The 20,101-nt window shown below is 50.4% G+C and overlaps 1 protein-coding gene across 50 annotated transcripts in view; it reads left to right on the top strand.

The window, feature by feature from the left end:
- MROH1 (maestro heat like repeat family member 1) overlaps positions 1 to 20,101 on the top strand; it is a 109,550-nt gene that overhangs the window by 35,460 nt on the left and 53,989 nt on the right. For 30 of the 50 annotated variants that reach the window (XR_013527973.1, XR_013527974.1, XM_078352916.1 and 27 more), the window contains 5 exons: positions 5,296 to 5,447; positions 6,227 to 6,367; positions 6,795 to 6,887; positions 12,828 to 12,906; positions 14,132 to 14,245. Coding sequence is in view for 44 of the 50 variants with exons in the window: in XM_078352916.1 (XP_078209042.1) it covers positions 5,296 to 5,447; positions 6,227 to 6,367; positions 6,795 to 6,887; positions 12,828 to 12,906; positions 14,132 to 14,245 (579 nt within the window). In the remaining 6 variants the exon portion in view is untranslated. Of the gene's footprint in view, positions 1 to 5,269; positions 5,448 to 6,226; positions 6,368 to 6,794; positions 6,888 to 12,827; positions 12,907 to 14,131; positions 14,246 to 20,101 lie in introns of all 50 variants that reach the window. The other 20 variants (XR_013527971.1, XR_013527972.1, XR_004735183.3 and 17 more) reach the window with 3 other exon arrangements.

Here is a 20,101-nt window from a genome sequence, read left to right as displayed (position 1 = left end):
AAGTAACATAGTTGGGTTGATGAGATAGAGGATAGAAATAGCAAGATAAAGAGGTGAAAGTGAGAAACGGCAGGGTCCTATGAGGACAGAGCCAGTGTGAAAAGAGAACCAAATACAGTCTAGAAACAGTTACAACCATTTCCACTAAAGAGTAAGGGAGTGGGCATGACTGCTGGTTCCACTGGAATTCCAGTGCTGTGCCACCTGACTCTTCCTGGCTTCTGTGGCCTCTGCAGGGTGGGAGGTGGGAGCTGAGCCCTCCCGTCTCACTGTATGTGTCAGGCTGTTGCAATTTTTATCGTTGCTGTGGTCCTCTTCTCACCTGCCCAGACCTGAGCAAGGCAGAAAACACAGAAACTAATGCATTAGAAAATAAGCAATTGGCAAAACATGTTTTATACCTAGTTCTTTGAAAAAAGTGAATTAAATAATTAAGCTGTTGCGCTAATCAAGAGAAAAGGGAGAAACAAGCCAAGTGGTAAAGAGGAGATAAATAGATGTGGGGACAGCAAGGGGTGGTGTGGGGACCACAAGGGGACTTTGGGGGGAATTGTGAGGGGAGGTGCGGGGACCTTGGAAGGGAGGATGAGGGATGGTGCTGAGACAGTGAGGGGCAGCGCAGGGACTGCAGGGGGCCAGCAAGAACCACCAAGGTACTGTCTGCCCAGTGCAGCCACCTCTGAAAGCCAGGCAGCGAGTGCTCTGGGAGAGCGCCAGTCCCTGGGCAGTCCTTCTCGGGCTCCACAGTGGGCTCTCCCAGTCCTCAGGGGAAATGAAACAAAAATGACAGTTTCGAAATTTTTTTTTCTTTTTTTTGGGACAGAGTCTCACTCTGTCGCCCAGGCTGGAGTGCAGTGGCGCGATCTCAGCTCACTGCAACCTCTGCCTCCCAGATTCAAGTGATTCTCTTGCCTCAGCCTCCCAAGTAGCTGGGATTACAGGTACCCACTACCATGCCTGGCTAATTTTTGTATTTTCAGTAGAGACGGAATTTCACCATGTTGGTCAGGCTGGTCTCAAACTCCTGAACCTAGGTGATCTGCTCGCCTTGGCCTCCCAAAGTGCTGGGATTGCAGGCTTGAGCCACTGCGCCCAGCCCCAAATTCTTTTTCTAACCTGAGCATCACCAAAAAAGAGACCTAGGGCCATCTTCACTCAGAGTCTGCCCTCCTCCATGCCCCTGCTGCTGGACCCGAGTCTGAGTTGGTTTCGGGTACCCTTGTTGGGGTATGGTGACCCTTCATACCCCAGAACTTGGAGCAAAGCAGATTCCTATCACCTTGCATACCCCGCTGTGATTGCTTACCATAGAACAAAATCCATATTGCCTGTGTTCTGAGAGGGGGTCACCCCAGGACTGAGAGGCCACCTCCACATTGGGAGGATGGACCCTCACACGGATTGACATAGGAAGGAAAACCACAAGGCCACCGCCCTTGTTGATTCTTACTAAAAATTCAGGCCGGGCACAGTGGCCCACACCTGTGATTCCAGCACTTTGGGAGGCTGAGGATTCTTACTAAAAATTCAGGCCGGGCACAGTGGCCCACACCTGTGATTCCAGCACTTTGGGAGGCCAAGGTGGTTGGATCACTTGAGCCCAGGAGTTTGAAACCAATTTGGGTGTCATGGTGAGACTTCTGTCTCTAAAAAATAACATAAAATTAGCCAGATACAATGACACACACCTGTATTCCTAGCTACTTGGGAGGCTGAGGTGGGAGAATCACTTGAGCCCAGAAGGTTGAGGCTGCAGTGGGCTAAGATCGTGTCCCTACACTTCAGCCTCAGTAACAGACCGAAATGCTTCTCAAAAACAAAAACAAACAAACAAAAAAACCCTACAGTCTACCACCCAGACAAATAAGGAATGGAAGAAACCAAAGGTTTTTGGTCTTCACTTAATAAAATTGTTTATATAAAAATCCCAACACATTCCCACAAATTATTAGCGGTGAGCAGGGTTTAGCAGGATGCTGTTGGAGGCTCGGCAGCTAAAGATGATCTGCATTCCTGTACTAGACTCAAAGGCACCAGCTCCTCTGTTAATCTATCATCACAGATTCTGGTGAGCTTCTAATGAGAGACCCACAGGGCCTGAGTTGACCATTGGGTTAGCTCCTGGGGTTGCTGGTGATCCTGAAGGCAGGGCTAGAAGGCGGCCAGTGGCCTCGTGAAGGGATGAGGGTGCAGCTGCAGATGTTTTGTCTGGATGATGCTTCTCAGGGCCTTTGCTCTTGCAGGTTTGGGACAGGACCCTGCTGCAGGGTTGGTGCCAGAGGGAGGTTTTCTGGGGACCACTGGCTATGCGGGAGCCAGGTTGGGGGTGTAGGAATCACAGAGCATAGGTGTGGGTTCCAGTGGTCTCAGGGTCCTCTTCGGTGAGGTTGTTAGCCCATTGTGATGAGGGATTTGTGGCAAGAAAAGGGTGTGAGATGGTTGCCCAAGCAGGGAGAGCCAGGGGCCGGCAAGCCTCGCAGGACTGTCGGGAGCACCTGCACCCTTTGGTTCTTACAAGCTGGGTTTAAAGTTAGATACAAAAAGTATGAATCACCAAGGAAAAGATTAACAGGTTTGACATGGCAAATCAAAGAAATTTGCTCATCAGAAGATCTGAAAAAATGCACAGAACTGTAGGTGAACATCAACAAGAAAAAGAATTACCAAAGAAGATACTACAAAAACCTTTCTCTGCTTTGTAAGAAGTGGAAGGGCTCAGCCATGGCTCTGGGAGCAGCAGTGGACAGGGCCTAAGGCCAGTGGGAAATGGCGCGTATACCCCAACCTGCCCTCTGCACCACATCTGCATCAGCCCCGGTGGGGCCTCACAGCAGTCAGGAGCTACCACTGCCCCATTTCTTTTTTTACTTAGAGTCTCTCACTGTCGCCCAGGCTGGAGTTTAGTGGTGTGATCTCAGTTCACTGCAACGTCCGCCTCCAGGGTTCAAGTGACTCTCCTGCCTCAGCCTTCTGAGTAGTTGGGGTTACAGGCAACTGCCACCATGCCCAGCTAATTTTTTGTATTTTAGTAGAGATGGGGTTTTACCCTGTTGGCCAGGCTGGTCTCGAACTCCTGGCCTCAAGTGATCCACCTGTCTCGGCCTCCCAAAGTGCAGGGATTACAGGTATGAACTAGCATACCCAGTCACTGCCTCATCTTATAGGTGAGGAAATTGAGGCACAGAGTGGCTGAGTAACTCGTCCCAGGCCATGCAGCTGGAGAGTGGAAGAGCCAGGACTAGGCCTGGGCAGTCTGGCCAATACCTCTGAGCTGCTCTTTAAAGCAGAAGTGGGGAGAACTGCTATGAAATCAGAAAGGGAGACTACAGCTCAGAGAAATGGGGGAAGAAAAGTCCAGAGCCACACAACCAGCCATCAGCCATCATACACATAGAAAGGTGATCAGCCCACTAGTTTCAAAGAAGTATCATCTCACATTAAGCGGTTTGGAGAAAATTAACAGTAATTGTCTGACAATGCCAAGATTAGAATATACACTGGAGCAGGGCCTGCAGCAGTGCTGCTGGAAATGGCAGTCAGCAGCCACTCTGGAGAGAGTGGGCCCATCAGAAGAACTCGAGATTGGGGCAGCCGAGGTGGTCCCAGCAGCACCCCTTGGTCTTATGCCGTGTGTAGTCTCCTCCCCGTGTAGTGGACGTGTCCTCTCAGGACCTCTGGACTTTGCCCTGGAGCTCAGGGTCCCTTTGTGTTTCCTCCTCCAGTTTCTACCTCTCCACCTGGTCCTTAGCAGGGCTGTGTGACAGGTGTTGGCCTCAGTTTTCTCTCCCTGTGCCCCCATGTTTCCCCTTTACCTAGGGCCCAGGCCCACTGACCACTCACACATCTGCACCTAAGTTAGGCCCATGTCCTGGGCTCCAGGCCCCATAGCCAATGTTTTCTGACTCTCCACCCATATGTCCATGCCACTTGAAGCCCAGGCGGCCACCTGCCCAGGCCTCTGCCTGCTCCCAGCTCTGCCCGCACAGTTGGCCCAAGGCCATAGCTGAGTCACGTCCACAGGTCTCATCCATAGGCACCAGTGCACTGTCAGGAGCTGCCCACCTGTGGGAGGGCCTCATGCTGACCCTGGAGTCCTGGTACCCCTCCGCCCAGGCCATTGTTCTCCCTGTGGCTCTTCCTGCCCGTACTGTGCCCGCCACGGCAGCCTTCAGCAGAATGTGTTTCACAAGTCTGTCTGTGAGGGTGGGTGGGCGTGGTGCTGCTCCTCTTGTCTCTGGCAGACTGGAGTTGGCAGGAACCTGTGGCCAGAGGGCATTTTTGGGAGGAGGGTGGTACTTTCACCGGTTTCCTTTGGTGACAAAGCACCAAGTGCAAATCAGGTGGCTTCAAACAACAGAATTGTATTTTCTCACAGTTTAGGAGGCCGGAAGTCTGAGCTCAAGATGTTGGCAGGATTGGTTCCTTCTTGGGGACCCAGAGAGATCATTCATTTCAGGCCTCTGGGCCATGGATTCTGGGCATCCTTGACCTGAGGCTGCCTTGCCCATCTGTGCCTCCGTGTCACATGTCCATCTTCCCCCTGCCTCTGTGTCTCTTATTTTCTTTTCCCAATAACTTTTTTTTTTTTTTAAAGACAGGGTTTTACCATGTTGGCCAGGATGGTCTCAATCTTCTGACCTCATGATCCACCCGCCTCAGCCTCCCAAAGTGCTGGGATTACAGGCGTGAGCCACCGCGCCCAGCCTGTGTCTCTTCTTGTAAGGATGCTGTCATGTTGGAGTTATGGCCCACCCTACTTTGCTGTGACTTCATTTTAACAGTCACATCTGGCTGGGCACTGGGGCTCATGCCTGTAATCCCAGCACTTCGGGAGGCCAAGGTGGGCAGATCACTTGAGGTCAGCAGTTTGAGACCAGCCTGGCCAACATGGTGAAACCCTGTGTCTACTAAAAATATAAAATTAGCCAGGCAGGGTGGTACGTACCCAACGGCTAGTTGGGAGGCTGAGGCAAAACATCCCTTGAACCCGGAAGGCAAAGGTTGCACTGAGTTGAGATCAAGCCACTGCACTCCAGCCTGGGTGGCAGATTGAGACTCTGTCTCTAAAACAAAAGAGTCACATCTGCAAAGACCCTAATTCCAATAAGTCCATGAATTTGGAGGGACACCTTTCACCTCTGTATAGTCCTGGAGTTCTGTGCTTGGCTGGTGTACTAGGGAGGGCGTCTTGCAGGCTGCCATGGGATTTCTGGAAGGGGCAGGCTGCAGACGTAGGTGTTGGGAATGGTCACAAGCCCATGGTCTGCAGCCCCTCACCACTGGCCGGTGTCATAGCTCTGCAGCGCTTCAGCGAGGGTGCCCTGGAGTACCTGGCTAACCTGGACCGAGCCCCAGACCCCACAGTCAGGAAGGATGCCTTCACCACCGACATCTTCAGCGCCTACGATGTTCTCTTCCACCACTGGCTGCAGAGTAGAGAAGCCAAGGTATGCCCCGCGGCTGCCTCAGTCTACACCTGATGCCAGGGCGCTTTCCTCCCCATGTTCCCTGCCCATGGCAAATTGATCAGAGGGTGGTGGTGTTGCATTGGAGAGCAGAAGTGGCTCACCTTTATTTATATTTATTTATTTGTTTATTTTGAGACAGAGTCTCACTGTCACCCAAGCTGGAGTGCGGTGGCATGATCTTGGCTCACTGTAGACTCCGCCTCCTGGGTTCAAGTGATTCTCATGCCTCATTCTCCTGAGTAGCTAGGATTACAGGCGCCCACCACCATACCTGGCTAATTTTTGTATTTTTAGTAGAGATGAGGTTTTGCCATGTTGGCCAGGCTGGTCTTGACCTTCCAACCTCAGGTGATCTACCCACCTTTGCCTCCCAAAACTCTGGGATTACAGGTGTGAGCCACTGTGCCCAGCCACCTTTAGGCTGACATACCTGCTCAGGACCCCACCTACATACGGGTCCCATACTTGTGACGGGTGCCAGAGGGGCCCAGTCACTATGAGTTTTTCTTCTGCCTGGAGACCCAGTGCTGCTGGCAGGACACTGAGCCTTTCCTACAAACCCTGTTGACCTGGTCACCATCTAGCTTGCCTTGGTAACCCCACAGCTGCCTGCTGGGTTCTGGCTTACTTCCCAGCCCCTGTAGCACCCACTGGTATCCTGTGTTTGCTCACCTCTGTCCTGGGTGGTTGCTGGACATGCTCTGAGCAGTTGGTGTTGACTGAGCTGTGTGAGCTTCCTGCCCACTGTCCCCTCTCAGCTCCGACTCGCCGTGGTGGAGGCTCTGGGGCCTATGAGCCATCTGTTGCCCAGTGAGAGGCTGGAAGAGCAGCTGCCCAAGCTCCTCCCTGGGATCCTCGCCCTCTACAAGAAGCACTCAGAGACCTTCTACGTGTCCAAGGTATCTGCAGTCAGGGCAGGTCTACCTGCCTACCTACCTAGTCCTCAAGGACCCCTCTAATCAGACTTCACAGGGGCGGTCCTGAGTCCTCTGCTAGGGCTCAGTGGTGGGCTATGAAGGGCAGAGTTCTTGCAGGGACCAGCTTAGAGTTTTCCCATTGCTTTGCTTTCCCATTGCATTGCAAGGACCTCTTGGTCTTTGGCACCTGTGGCCTAGGGAGCCCCTTTCCTGGGCCCTCATCACACTCCTCCCCAGCTCTGAGCTGTAGAGGTAGATAAAGGGCCTCCTCATTTGAGCCCCAAAATGGGGCCCATGTACTCCTGGCCCATGTCTTCCTGTGGCCCAACTGCAAGGCTCTGGTTGACCTCACAGTCAGTTCAGGGGGCTGGAGGTAGGACTGGTGGCCTCTTCTCCCTACCCCGAGCAGAGCCTGGGCCAGATCCTCGAGGCGGCTGTGAGTGTGGGCAGCCGCACACTGGACACCCAGCTGGATGCCCTCCTGGCTGCACTGCATTCCCAGGTAGGAGGCGGGCATGAGGGGGGCGGGTCCTGGTGCTATAGACCCCTCACTGTAAAATTGCCAGATGAGGCATACAGAAAGTAACTCAGGTGGACAGCTCAGCCACATGAGGCTAAGGAGTGGGTATTCCCTGAAATTTGCCCGGGTGACTTCTTAGCGATGTCGCCATGCTCTTACCCTGCCCAGCAGTGGCAGTGCAGGTGACATAGGAGTCCCCAGCATGAAGGTGGCAGGAGTAGGTGCTCAGGCCCAGTGCAGGCCCGGTACAGGAGGTCTGGGAGAAAGGTCAGCATGGCCAAAGCACCAGTTGGAGGCCTGAGACTGCCTGGGGTTTCTGGGGACTGAGCTCAGAGGAGCAGAGGAGAGGCCCTGGGCTGCAGGGGAGGGGTCTTGAAGACCCTGCTGGAGAAGAAGCGATCTGGGAGGAGGCTGAGCAGTGGGGACCTCTCTCCAGGTTGGGTGAATGAGATCTGAAAATGATTGAGGGACAAAGGTGCTGGGTCACCCATGGCCTTGGCAGTGGGGCTCATTTGCCTATGGGACTTTCCGGATGAGAGAGGAGAGGACCAGAAAGCTAGAGATGCTGGTGTGGTGAAATCCGCAAGGAGACTTTCTGAAAAGAAGGGGAGGCGTGGGTTCGCCGCTTCACTCTGCCCCTCACCTGGCCCACTCCAGCCGGGCCCCACCCTCCACCACCTGGATGGTCCTGGCTGCATCCCAGAAACAAAGGGGAAGAGGGGATGGCAGCCACAGAGCTAGTAAATATCATGCGAGTACTGTGAACGGTTACGTGGTAACAACTTTTAAAACTGTATGAAATGGTTAGGTTCCTGGAAAGATAAAAATGTCAAGATTGGTATGAAAAGCAGTAGAGAACTTAAATAAGCCAATAAAGCAACAGAAATAATATTCTTTTTTCGTGTTTTTGAAACAGAGTTTTGCTTTTGTTGCCCAGGCTGGAGTGCAGTGGCGCGATCTCAGCTCACTGCAACTTCCGCCTCCCAGGTTCAAGCAATTCTCCTGCTTCAGCCTCCCTAGTAGCTGGGGCTACAGGCACGTGCCACTGCGCCTGGCTAATTTTTGTATTTTTAGTAGAGAATAAAATGTTGGCCAGGCTGGTCTTGAACTCCTGACCTCAGGCGATCCACCCGCCTCGGCCTCCCAAAGTGCTGGGTGGCATGAGCCACCATTCCTGACCTTGGAAATAATATTCTAAGACATTTCTGCCTTAAAACAAGCCCATGACATTTTGGGCTGGATGAAAGAAAAAAAAGAAATTAAAAAAAAAAAAAAAAAAGCCCAGGACCCAGATGGTTTTACGATTGAATTCTGCCAAACTTTTGAGGAACAATTAATTCCTGTCCAGTACAAGTACATTTGGAAATAGAAAAAGATCTAGAGCTGCCTCCTTGATTCTGTGAGGTCTTGGTCAAATCACTGTCAGAGCCGCGTAAGGAAATGCAGGTGTGTAATGATGAGTATAGACGCGAGGTTTTGCATGAAGTAGCAGGCTACTGAACCCAGGGACGTACTTTTATTATTTATTTATTGAGATGGAGTTTTGCTTTTGTTACCCAGGCTGGAGTGCAATGGCACAATCCTGGCTCACCGCAACATCTGTCTTCCAGATACAAGTGATTCTCCTGCCTCAGCCTCCGAGTAGCTGGGATTACAGGTGCCCACCACCACACCTGGCTAATTTTTTGTATTTTTAGTAGAGACGGGGTTTCACCATGCTAGCCAGGATGGTTTCGAACTCCTGACCTCAGGTGATCTACCCGCCTTGTCCTCCCAAAGAGCTCGGATTACAGGCGTGAGCCACGGCGCCTGGCCAAGACTGTACTTTTCAAAGCACCTTCTGTGGGAGGGTTTGGCTCAGAACTCAAGGCCTGCCCAGCGTTGAGGAGCTGTCAGTTCACTTTATCACAGTAATAGACTAAAGAGAAATAGTGTCTGAATTCAATCACTGCAGAAAAAGCTTTTAATGATTTGTTTTTCTCCTGAGACAGAGTTTTGCTCTTGTTGCCCAGGCTGGAGTGCAATGGTGCGATCTCGGCTCACTGCAACCTCTGCCTCTTGGGTTCAAGTGATTGTCCTGCCTTAGCCTCCTGAGTAGCTGGGATTACAGGTGCCTGCCACCACACCTGACTAATTTTTGTATTTTTAGTAGAGACAGGTTTCACCATATTGGCCAGGCCCTTCTTGAACTCCTGCTCTTAGGTGATCCACCCGCCTTGGCCTCCCAAAGTACTAGGATTAAAGGTGTGACCCACTGCGCCTGGCCAACAACAGAAACTTATTAACAGCCAGGTGTCATGGTGCGTGCCTGTGGTTCCAGCTACTCCAGAGGCTGAGTTGGGAGGATTGTTTGAGCCCAGGAGGTTGGGGCTGTAGTGAGCTGTGATCATGCCAGTGCATTCCAGTCTGGGTGACAGAGCAAGACCCTGTCTTTTTTTTAAAAAGAAAAGGAACCTATTATGTATAGGAATTAATGAAGAATGTGCAAGAGCTCTATGGAGAAAGGCTTACAATTCTAAAAACGTAGTAGTGAAAAAGAGAGTTGTGGCATAATATTTACACAGTCTGAAGATGAGCAAAACAATACAGATTTGCAAAAAATATGAAAACAAAAAGAGTGATTATCTACATGGGGTGGGCATGGGAGTAGAGAATGGATTGAAAAGGGAAATGTGAGTATACAAAAGCTGAGAAGATAGAAAAATGTGTTGTTTCCTATTCTCGAGCTATTCATTCATTTCTTTTGTTTTTCCATTGCAGTTTAGGTTTTGTTCAGATTGATCTGTAACAGTTACTTATTTAATTTTTTTGGCAACAGGGTCTTGCTCTGTCCTGCAGGCTGGAGTACTGGGATGTGATCATAGCTCACTGCAGCTTCCAACACCTAGGTTCACGCAATCCTCCTACCTCAGCCTCCAGAGTAGCTGTGACTACAGGTGCACGCCACCATGCCTGGCTTTGTTTGTTTTTAATTTTTTGTAGAAACAGAGTCTAGGCTGGGCACAGTGGCTCACACCTGTAATCCCAGCACTTTGGGAGGCTGAGGGGGGCAGATCACCTGAAGTCAGTAGTTCAAGACCAGCCTGGCCAACATGGCAAAACCCCGTCTCTACGAAAAAATACAAAAATTATTAGCCAGGCATGGTGGCATGTGCTTGTAATCCCAACTACTTGGGAGGCTGAGGCTGGAGAACCTCTTGAACCCAGGAGGCAGAGGTTGCAGTGAGCCCAGATTGCACCGTTGCACTCTAGCCTGGGCAACATAGTGAGACTCTGTTTCTTTTTTGAGACAGAGTCTTACTCTGTTGCCCAGGCTGGTCTCCAACTCCTGGCTTTAGGTGATCCTCTTGTCTCAGCCTCCCAAAGTATAGAGATTACAGGTGTGTGTGAAAATATTTGCTCCTACTTTGTCATTGATTCATTAATTCATTCTTGAGACAGGGTCTCGCTTAGTCACCCAGGCTGGAGTACAGTGTCGATAATAGCTCACTGCAGCCTTGGCCTCCTAGGCTCAAGCGATCCTTCTGCCTCATCCCCTTCCCGGACCACACACACATGCTACTTTGTCCTTTATCTTTTAACTTTGTTTATGAAATTTTTTGGCCATACAAAGTTGTTTAATTTTTACATTATCATTTATCCATTTTTTATGTTATAGTTCAGGTTTTGTTATACATAGAAAAGCATTTCAAAGTCAGTGATTAGCAGCCGGGCATGGTGGCTCAAACCTGTAATCCTAGCACTTTGGGAGGCTGAGGCAGGTGAATCACAAGGTCAGGATTTCGAGACTAGCCTGTCCAACATGGTGAAACACCATCTCTACTAAAAATACAAAAAATTAGCTAGGCATAGTGGCGGGTGCCTGTAATCCCAACTACTTGGGAGGCTGAGGCAGGAGAATCACTTGAACCCAGTAGGCAGAGGTTGTGGTGAGCCAAGATCGTGCCACTGTGCTCCAGTCTTGGCAACAGAGTAAGACTGTCTCAAAAAAAAAAAAAAAAAAAAAAAAAAAAAAATTCAGTGATTGTTGTTTTCTGAATTCTCCCAATTTTCCCTCTGCTATTATTATTGTTATTATTATTATTTCGAGACAGAGTCTGCCACTCTGTTGCCCAGGCTGGAGTGCAATGGTGCAGTCTTGACTCACTGTAACCTCCATCTCCCAGGTTCAAGTCATTCTCCTGCCTCAGCCTCCCAAGTAGCTGGCATTACAGGTGTGTGCTACAACACCCAGCAATTTTTGTATTTTTAGTAGAGATGGGTTTCACCATGTTGGCCAGGCTGGTCTCGAAGTCCTAACCTCAGGTGATCCACCCACCTTGGCCTCCCAGAGTGCTGGGATTATAGGTGTGAGACTCTGCACCTGGCCCCCTACGCTTTTATTATTTAATCCATCTGGGATTTATTTTCCGTAAGGAATGAGAATCCATTTCTGAATCTTTTTTCCATACGAATACCCATATGCATTATGGGTATCTTTTTTCCATATGAATACCCATATGCATTAGTTATGTATTGCCGTGTAACCAATTACCACAAAACTGACCACCTTAAAACAACAACAGCCATTATCTCACAGTGGGTCCAGAAAGCGAGAGCAGCTCAGAGGGTCAGTCAAACTCAGGGTCCCTTGTTAGTTTACAGCTGGCTCAACTGGGGCTGGAGGATCTGCTTCTAAGGCTGTTCATTCGCATGGCTGTTGGCTGAAGGCCCTAGTTCCTCACCATATCCATCTCTGTAAGGCCGATGAAGTGTCCTCACACCATGGTGGCTGCTTCCTGCAGGGCAAGTGATCTGAAAGAGCAGGCAGGAAGCTGCAGCATCTCTTATGATCATACTTCATCTTTATAGTAGAAATAACAAGCAGATAGCAGGGAACCTAGAGCCGAGCCCTGGGGCCAAATCCTCCACCTCACTGTGCTTCCTGACAGTTTTCTAAGAACCCAGGTTGGGCTGTGGCCCTGTGGGCCTGGGGCCTTTGCTGTGGTTACCTCTTCTGGCTCATAAGAGGGCTCTGCTGAAGAATTGCTTTGGAGCCCTTTGTACAGAGACCCTGTCAGCGCCCTTTGCTGACCTGCGAGTAGGGTCGTAGGATGTCACACCTGGATTAGTGGGGGTGTGCTTTGGCATCACTGCTAAGGTACCGTGGAGCCCAGAGAGGCATCTGCCAACATTCTTAGTTTTATATTGTTGTTTGTTCATTTATTTGAGACAGGGTCCCTTGGACATGTCTTTATAGCAATGTAAAAAAAAAAAAAAGAAAAGAAAATAGAGACAGGGTCTTGCTCTGTCCCAGGTTGGAGTGCAGTAGCGCCATCATAGCTCACTGCAGCCTCAACCTTTCGGGCTTAAGCAGGCCTCCCACTTCAGCCTCCTGAGTAGTTGAGACCACAAGCATGCACCACCATGCCCAGCCAACAGCCTTAGTTTTTGCTTTTTACCAATTTGAGTATTTTTTTCCTTATGACTTTAAACAAGTGGACTCCAGAAGTTTTGGGTTCCAGTGCTTTATGCTTTCCAGCCTGGGTTCCAGGCGTCATGCCCATTGGAACACTCCTCTCTAGTAAAAAATGTCTCTTGGGAATCTGTTCTCCTGCCGCTGATAGGAGGGGTGGAAGGTGGTGGAGCAGGATGTGTCGCTGAAGACTCGACAGCAGCTGTGTGTCTGCCTGTTGCTGTCTCCCTCCCTCCTCTTTCCTATTGTAAGGAAATGGGGCTGGTCCTGGAGCACTCCTGAGTACAAGGGGTGAGACTGTCCTGCACCCAGGGCCTGGATGAGGAAGAGCCTGGAGCTCCTGCTGCAGGCGTGGGGTGGAAACCTGGAGCCCTCTGCCCAGCTGCCCAGACCCAGAATTGTCAGAGAGCAGGATCCTTTCTTGTGGCCTCTCTGGGTCTATAACCCTGCGCCTGTTCCTGGAGCAGATCTGTGTGCCTGTGGAGTCCTCAAGCCCCCTGGCGATGAGCAACCAGAAGGAGGCGCTGCGCTGCTTCACTGTGCTGGGTGAGTGGGAGGCCCAGCCTTGCCCACAGGGACCTGCGGACACTTGTGGGGTCACCGCCTGCTGCGTGTGGAGGGTAGCATTGGCTGGGGTATTGGTTGGGGATGAGGAGGCCTCTGTTTCCACCTCTTCTGGGTCTGCCTGTGTCTCCAGGGTCCTCTGGACCAGGGCCTGGGCAGCAGTTGCAGCCTGGAACATTGTTCTCCTCGGAGTAGTGTGCTACTGCCCTGCCCAAATCCTTGGGGGCTTCCAATCATGGTCTGGTCCACGCATTTCCTACCTGCCCCCCACCCACCTGTTCCTCCGCACCCCATCTCTGCCTCCATGGCCTGCTCTCTGCTCCCCCAGGTGGCGTGTGGCTGCTGGCCCTCGTCGCCTGCCCAGCCTCCCATGACCCTCCTGGAGGTGCTATACATCCTGTCACCCCCCAAATTGATGCTGTCCCTGTGCCCTGCCAGGCCCTCATAGCTAACCTGGAGGGGTAGCAGACGGTGTGAGGAGGGGTCCTGCTTGTACTCAGGGCTGTCACTTTGCTGGGGCCACAGTGTCAGCATCTCCCTGGAGCTTGCCAGGCAGGCGGGGGCCCCCCACCTGCATGAGCATCTGCCCTTACACAAGTCCTGCAGGAGGGGTGTGGGGAGACTGATGCAGACAGGCTGGGGGCAGGCTTGTGGCAGGTGGAGGGACCACAGGTCTGATGCCCAGGCAGAGCAGGCCTTCAGAGCCCACCTGGAATGGGGATGGCACTGGGCAGCAGCTGCAGTGAGGCCTAGTAAGCGGGTAAGGGAGCTGCCACAGTCGTTGCCAGAGAGCTCCTGGAGTTAGGGCTGCATTAGCCCTGCTTGGGCTGGTGGTTTGTGTTCTTGACAATCGAGTCCCCTTGAGCCTTAGATGGGCCTGGAGCCAGGAGACTCAGGAGGAGCCATTGAGGGCCCTCTTGTGGGCCCCCCTCTGAGTTGGAGAAGCTGAAACAAGCACTGGTGTGCTGCGTGGGCCAAGATTTGAGTCCCTGCATGCTCTGGGTGGTGCTGATGCTGTAGGGTAAAGGCCATGTGCTCCGACCCTGCCTTACACAAGGACATCAGAGCCCAGTGATTAGGTGGCCCCAGCTTCTCACCTTCACACAGTGACTCTCTCCTGGCTCCTCTGTGCTGGGAAGTAGGAGGATGCTGTGTATAGGGATGAACAAGATGACATTGAGCCTAACCTGTACCTGTTGCCCTGTAGCCTGCAACTCGCCTGACCGCCTGCTGGCCTTCCTGCTTCCCAGGCTGGACACTAACAATGAGAGGACCCGCGTGGGCACCCTGCAGGTGGTCAGACATGTCATCAATTCGGCTGGTGAGTGCCTCCACACTAGCCTGGCCTCCACCCCAGCCATGTCCAGGGTGGAGCAGGTCCTGGCAGATGTTGTCCCTCTAGGTGACAGTACCATCCTGTTTTGAATTCTCTAGAAAGATTTCCCTACTTTCTATTTTGTCAAATTCTAAACTTTTTGAAAAGTTGTAAGAATGTTACCTGGTTGCCCTTCACCAGATGGTTTATGCTTGCTTTGACAGCTGGCTGCAGACACCATGTGTGGCCACACTCATGGTGTGGCCTCTGGGAGCCCACATGACTGTGCCTCTGAGGGCTCCCAGAGCCTCAGACAGCTGTTCCCGAGCTGCTCTAGCTTATTCTGGGATCAATTCCAAGACATACTTTAGTTTAGTTTAGTTTCATTGTCTCTCAGACTTCTTTGCCCAAGAAGAGCCTTTTTACTGTTTGTTCGGTTGTTTTTTTTTGGGATGCAGTCTCACTCTGTCGCCCAGGCTGGAATGCAATGGCATGATCTTGGCTCACTGCAACCTCTGTCTCCCGGGTTTAAGCACTTCTCCTGCCTCAGCCTCTCCAGTAGCTGGGACTACAGGCATGCACCACCACACTTGGCTAATTTTTGTATTTTTAGTAAAGATGGGGTTTCACCATATTGGCCAGGCTGGTCTCGAACTCCTGACTTTGTGATCTGCCTGCCTCAGCCTCCCAAAGTCCTGGGATTACAGTGAGCCACCGTGCCCAGCCCTTTTTACTCTTGAAGAGATAAGGAGGCCAGTTGTTTTGTACAGTGTCCCTCGATTTACATTATGTGTGATGGAGTCTTCTCAATTAGACTAAAAACTTTACGTTTCCTTGTTTTAAGGCTTTATTTATTTGTTTTTGTTTTTTTGAGGCAGAGTCTCATTCTGTCACCAGGCTGGAGTACAGTGGTGTGATCTTGGCTCACTTGCAACCTCCGCCTCTGAGGTTCAAGCGATTCCTCTGCCTCAGCCTCCTGAGTAGCCGGGACTAACAGGTGTGTGCCACCACGCCCAGCTAATTTTTGCTTTTTTTTTTTTTGACACCGAGTTTCGCTCTTGTTACCCAGGCTGGAGTGCAATGGCGCAATCTCGGCTCACCGCAACCTCCGCCTCCTGGGTTCAGGCAATTCTCCTGCCTCAGCCTCCTGAGTAGCTGGGATTATAGGCACGTGCCACCATGCCCAGCTAATTTTTTGTATTTTTAGTAGAGACGGGGTTCCACCATGTTGACCAGAATGGTGTCGATCTCCTGACCTCGTGATCCGCCCACCCTGGCCTCCCCAAGTGCTGGGATTACAGGTGTGAGCCACTTTGCCTGACCTTAAGGCTAACTGAAGTGATTAGTAATAAGCCTGAAAAACATACCATTTTTCACTAGTGAGCTTGTGCTTTCCAGTGTGGCTCTTCCGCAGGTCAGTGCACAGGGGCCATGGCCCGCCAGCCCTGCTCAGTCTGTGAGCTGGGAAGCTATAATGAGTTATAAAAGCAAACAGAGGGACCACACGTGACCTGCAAAGCCTGAAATATTTTCAGTCTGCCCTTTTCAGAAGTGTCACACTGCCCCCTGCCCCGTGAGGTTCACTATCACTCAGGTGCTGGGTTGCAAACAGCCGCCACCAAGGGAGGCATACAGAGTTCTGGGACATGTAGGAACAGCTTGAGAAAGCAGGAGGGCCAAGGGAGGATGGGCAGACAGGGCCACAGTGTGAAATGTCACCAGGCTAGGAGTCAGGCACAGGCACCGTGGGACACCCTCAGTGGCCCCTGCCCCACTGGAAGCAGCCTGAGGTTCTGCTGCTTTGGGTCTGCCCAGACTTCAGAGCCTAGGGTAGTGCTGTGGTAGGCTGGATAGAGGCTGGGAGGGGAGGGAAGTGCAGGCTCTCTGTGAAGGGGCAGGGTGGGGAGCACCCCCTCTGTGGAGGGGCAGGGAGGGGAGCACCCCCTCTGTGGAGGAGCAGGGAGGGGAGCACTCACTGTCCACTCTGGAGAGGTTGGGAGGGAAGTGCAGGCTCTCTGTGGAGGGTCGGGGAGGGGAGCGCTCACTGTCTGAAGGGGCAGAGAGGGAGTGCCTGTTCTCTATGGAAAGGCTATGTGGGGAGCACTTGCTCTCTGTAGAAAGGCTAGGAGGAGAGTAGGCTTTCCATAGGGGTGGGGAGAGAGGAGCACCTGCTCTTTGTAGGTGTCGGAAGGGAGCGCCTGCTCTCCATGGAAAGGCTGGGAGGGGAGAACCTGCTCTCTGTACGGGTGGGGAGGGGGCACCTGCTCCCTGTAGAGGGGCTGAGAGGAGAGCCCCTGCAGCTTCCACACAGAGAGGGGCTGCTCTGGTTAGGGGTCCTTGGGGAAGGGAGCCTCAGGAGCAGAGGGTGTGGCAGTCCCACCGAAAATAAAGTGTCTGCATCAGCAGCACGCACTCAGCCTCTGATGGTAGAAGTCACCCTTGAGACAGGTGCGCTTCTCCCCCATTTACCTGACGGGGCTGGCATCTGAAGTGGAATTCTTAGTGCCAGTGTTCTTGTTGGAGGTACATTTTTCCATTCAGAAGTTCAGCGTTTTATAGGATTAACCAAGCTCAGTTTTCCTTTGTTAATTCATCAATTACATTTATGATTTTCAGAATTCACTTTGTTTTCCTCTATATTTCATTATTTTCCTTGAAGTTCTTTGTGCATTTACATACATAGAAATGCATGTACACAAGGAAATCATTTTTTCTTAACCAAATGATATAGTTCAAAACATACTTTTTTCAAAACTTACTTGTTAGTATATCTTAGAGAACTTTTAACATCAGCACGTATACATCTATGTCACTTTTTTTTTTGTTTTGAGATAAGGTCTCATTTTGTTGCCAAGGCTGAAGTGCAGTGGTGCAATCACAGCTCACTGCAGCCTTGAACTCCTGGGCTCAAGCAATTGATGATCTCAATCTCTTGACCTTGTGATCCACCCACCTTGGCCTCCAAAAGTGCTGGGATTACAGGTGTGAGCCACCACGCCCGGCCGCTGTTCTGTTCTTTTGCCCATTTTGATTGACTGATAGAGGCAGGGTCTCACTGTTACTCAGGCCAGAGTTCAGTGCGGTGATCATAACTTACTGCAGCCTCAGCCTCCTGGCCTCCAGAGTAGCATGGGTTACAGGAGTATACTACCATGCCCAGCTGTTGTCCATTTAACAACTAGATTGTTTGTCACTTTATTATTTGCAGTGTTCTTTATTGGATACATAGAGACATAAATCTATGTTTCTGTCATTAGTACCTTTATGTCTAAGAAAGCTTTGGCTGCCAGAAGTCATGGAGATATTCTTCTATGTTTTCTTTTAGATGCTTTATTGCTTGAGCTTGCAAATTTATGTCTATAATTTATCTTTTACTAATTTTGAGTGTGGGTGAAATGTAGGAGGCAAGGTTTTTTTAAATTAATTATTATTATTATTATTTGAGACAGAGTTTGCTCTTGTTGCCCAGGCTGAAGTGCAGTGGCACAATCTCAGCTCACTGCAGCCTCCACCTCCCAGGTTCAAGCGAGTCTCTGCTTCAGCCTCCCAAGTATCTGAGATTCCAGGCAGCCCCATCATGCATGGCTAATTTTATATTTTTAGTAGAGACAGGATTTTGCAGTGTTGGTCAGGCTGGTCTCGAACTCCTGTCATCTCAGGTGATCCTCCCACCTCGGCCTCCCAAAGTGCTGAGATTACAGGCATGAGCCACATTCGTGGCCTGCAAGGTTGTTTTTGTATGGATGTCCAGTTGTTCCAGTCTCACTCGTTGAGAAGACTTTACTTTCTCTGTTGAATTGCTTCTGTCCCTTGGTAGAAGATCAAGTAACCTTATGTATTAGTTTAACAGCTCCAGTAACAAAGTACCACAGACTGGGTGGTGGGGTTTTCTTTTCTATTGCCCTGATCTCTGTTTTATCTTCACGTGCACTTTTCCTGCACGCCTATCTGTATCTCTGTTTTATCTTCACTTGCACTTTTCCTGCACGCCTATATCCCCCTTTTATAAGGGCACCAGCCATATTGGATGAAGAGCCCATCCTACTCCAGTGTGACCCCCTCTCAACTCATTACTTCTGCAGTGACTGTTTCCAAGTAAGGCCACATTCTGAGGCACAGGGATTGGGATTTGCACATATGAATTTTGAGGCCGCAATTCAACTTATACCATCACGTATTAGTGGGTTATTTCAGGGCTCTATTGTTTCCTTACACCAATATGACACTTTCTCTTTTTTTCTTTTTTCTTTTTTGAAACAGAGTCTTACTTTGTCACCCAGGTTGGAAGCACAGTCTTGGCTCACTGCAACCTCTGTCTCCTGGATTCAAGAAATTCTGCTGCCTCAGGCTCCTGAATAACTGGAATGGTGCATGTCACCATGCCTGGCTAATTTTTGTATTTTTAGTAGAAATGGGGTTTTATATTGGCCAGGCTGGTCTTGAACTTGTAATCTCAGGTGATCCAACTGCCTCAGCCTCCCAGAATATTGAGATTACAGGCGTGAGCCACCATGGCCAGCCTTTTTTTTTGTATTTTTAATAGAGATGGAGTTTCACCATGTTGGTCAGGCTGGTCTTGAACTCCTGGACTCAAGTGATCTACCTGCCTCAGCCTCCCAAAGTTCTGGGATTACAGGCCAATATCACACTTTAATTGTTTTAGTTTTATCGTAAATCTTTAATTCTGGTAGAGGATGTCCTTCAACTTTGTTCTTCTTCAAGATTGTTCATCCCCACTGAAAAATCTTTATTATGAAAGAAATCACGGAAGTGCACAGTGGCTCACGCCTGTAATCCCAGCGCTTCGGGATGCTGCAGCAGGCAGATCACCTCATTCTAGGAGTTTGAGACTAGCCTGGAAAACATGGTGAAATCCTGTCTCTACTAAAAATACAAAAAGTTAGCTGGGTGTGGTAGCATGCATCTGTAGTCCCAGCTACTCTGGAGACTGAGGTGAGAGGATCACCTGAGCCCAAGGAGGTCGAGGCTGCAGGGGCTGTGACGGTGCCACTGCATTTCAGCCTTGGCTACAGAGTGAGACCCTGTGTCTAAATAAATAAATAAATAAATAACATGTAGAAACCACGTAAAACAAATGTGTAACTTACCGTTTCCAAGACAACACCATCAGATCCACCACCAGCTCTTTTGGATTGAAGTTGCCACCGACGCACCCCTCTTTGCATCCTATTCCAGTCACGGTTCTTCACTCCTCAACAAGTAACAGCTGTCCTGATTTTTATAGTAATTGCTGCCTTGTGATTAGCTGTGTCCACTTTAAAAGCTTAGGTATGGCTGGGTGAAGTGGTTCGTGCCTTATAATGCTAGCACTTTTTTTTTTTAATAGCTCTTTTTTTTCTTGCTCTTTCACCACGCTGGAGTACAGTGGCACAATCTTGGCTCACTGCAGCCTCTGCCTCCCAGGTTCAAGAGATTGATTCTTCTGTCTCAGCCTCCTGAGTAGCTGGCATTACAGACACACACCACCACACCCAGCTAATTTTTGTATTTTTAGTAGGGATGGGGTTTCACCGTATTACCCAGACTGGTCTCAAACTCCTGACCTTGTGATTTACCCATCTCAGCCTCCCAAACTGCTGGGATTATAGGTGTGAGCTGCCATGCCTGGCAATGCTGGCACTTTGGGAGGCCAATGCAGGTGGATCACTTAAGGTCAGGAGTTTGAGACCAGCCTGGCCAATATGGTGAATCTCCATCTCTACTAGAAGTACAAAAATTAGCTGGTGTGGTGGCAGGTGTGTAATCCCAGCTACTTGAGAGGCTGAGACAAACTGCTTGAACCTGGGAGGTGGAGGTTGCAGTGAGCTGAGATCATGCCACTGCACTCCAGCCTGGGCGACA

The sequence above is a fragment of the Callithrix jacchus genome, chromosome 16 (genome assembly GCF_049354715.1).
Source record: "Callithrix jacchus isolate 240 chromosome 16, calJac240_pri, whole genome shotgun sequence".
In the NCBI taxonomy this organism is placed as follows: Eukaryota; Metazoa; Chordata; class Mammalia; order Primates; family Cebidae; genus Callithrix; species Callithrix jacchus.
This window is presented reverse-complemented; position numbering and strand designations above follow the sequence as displayed.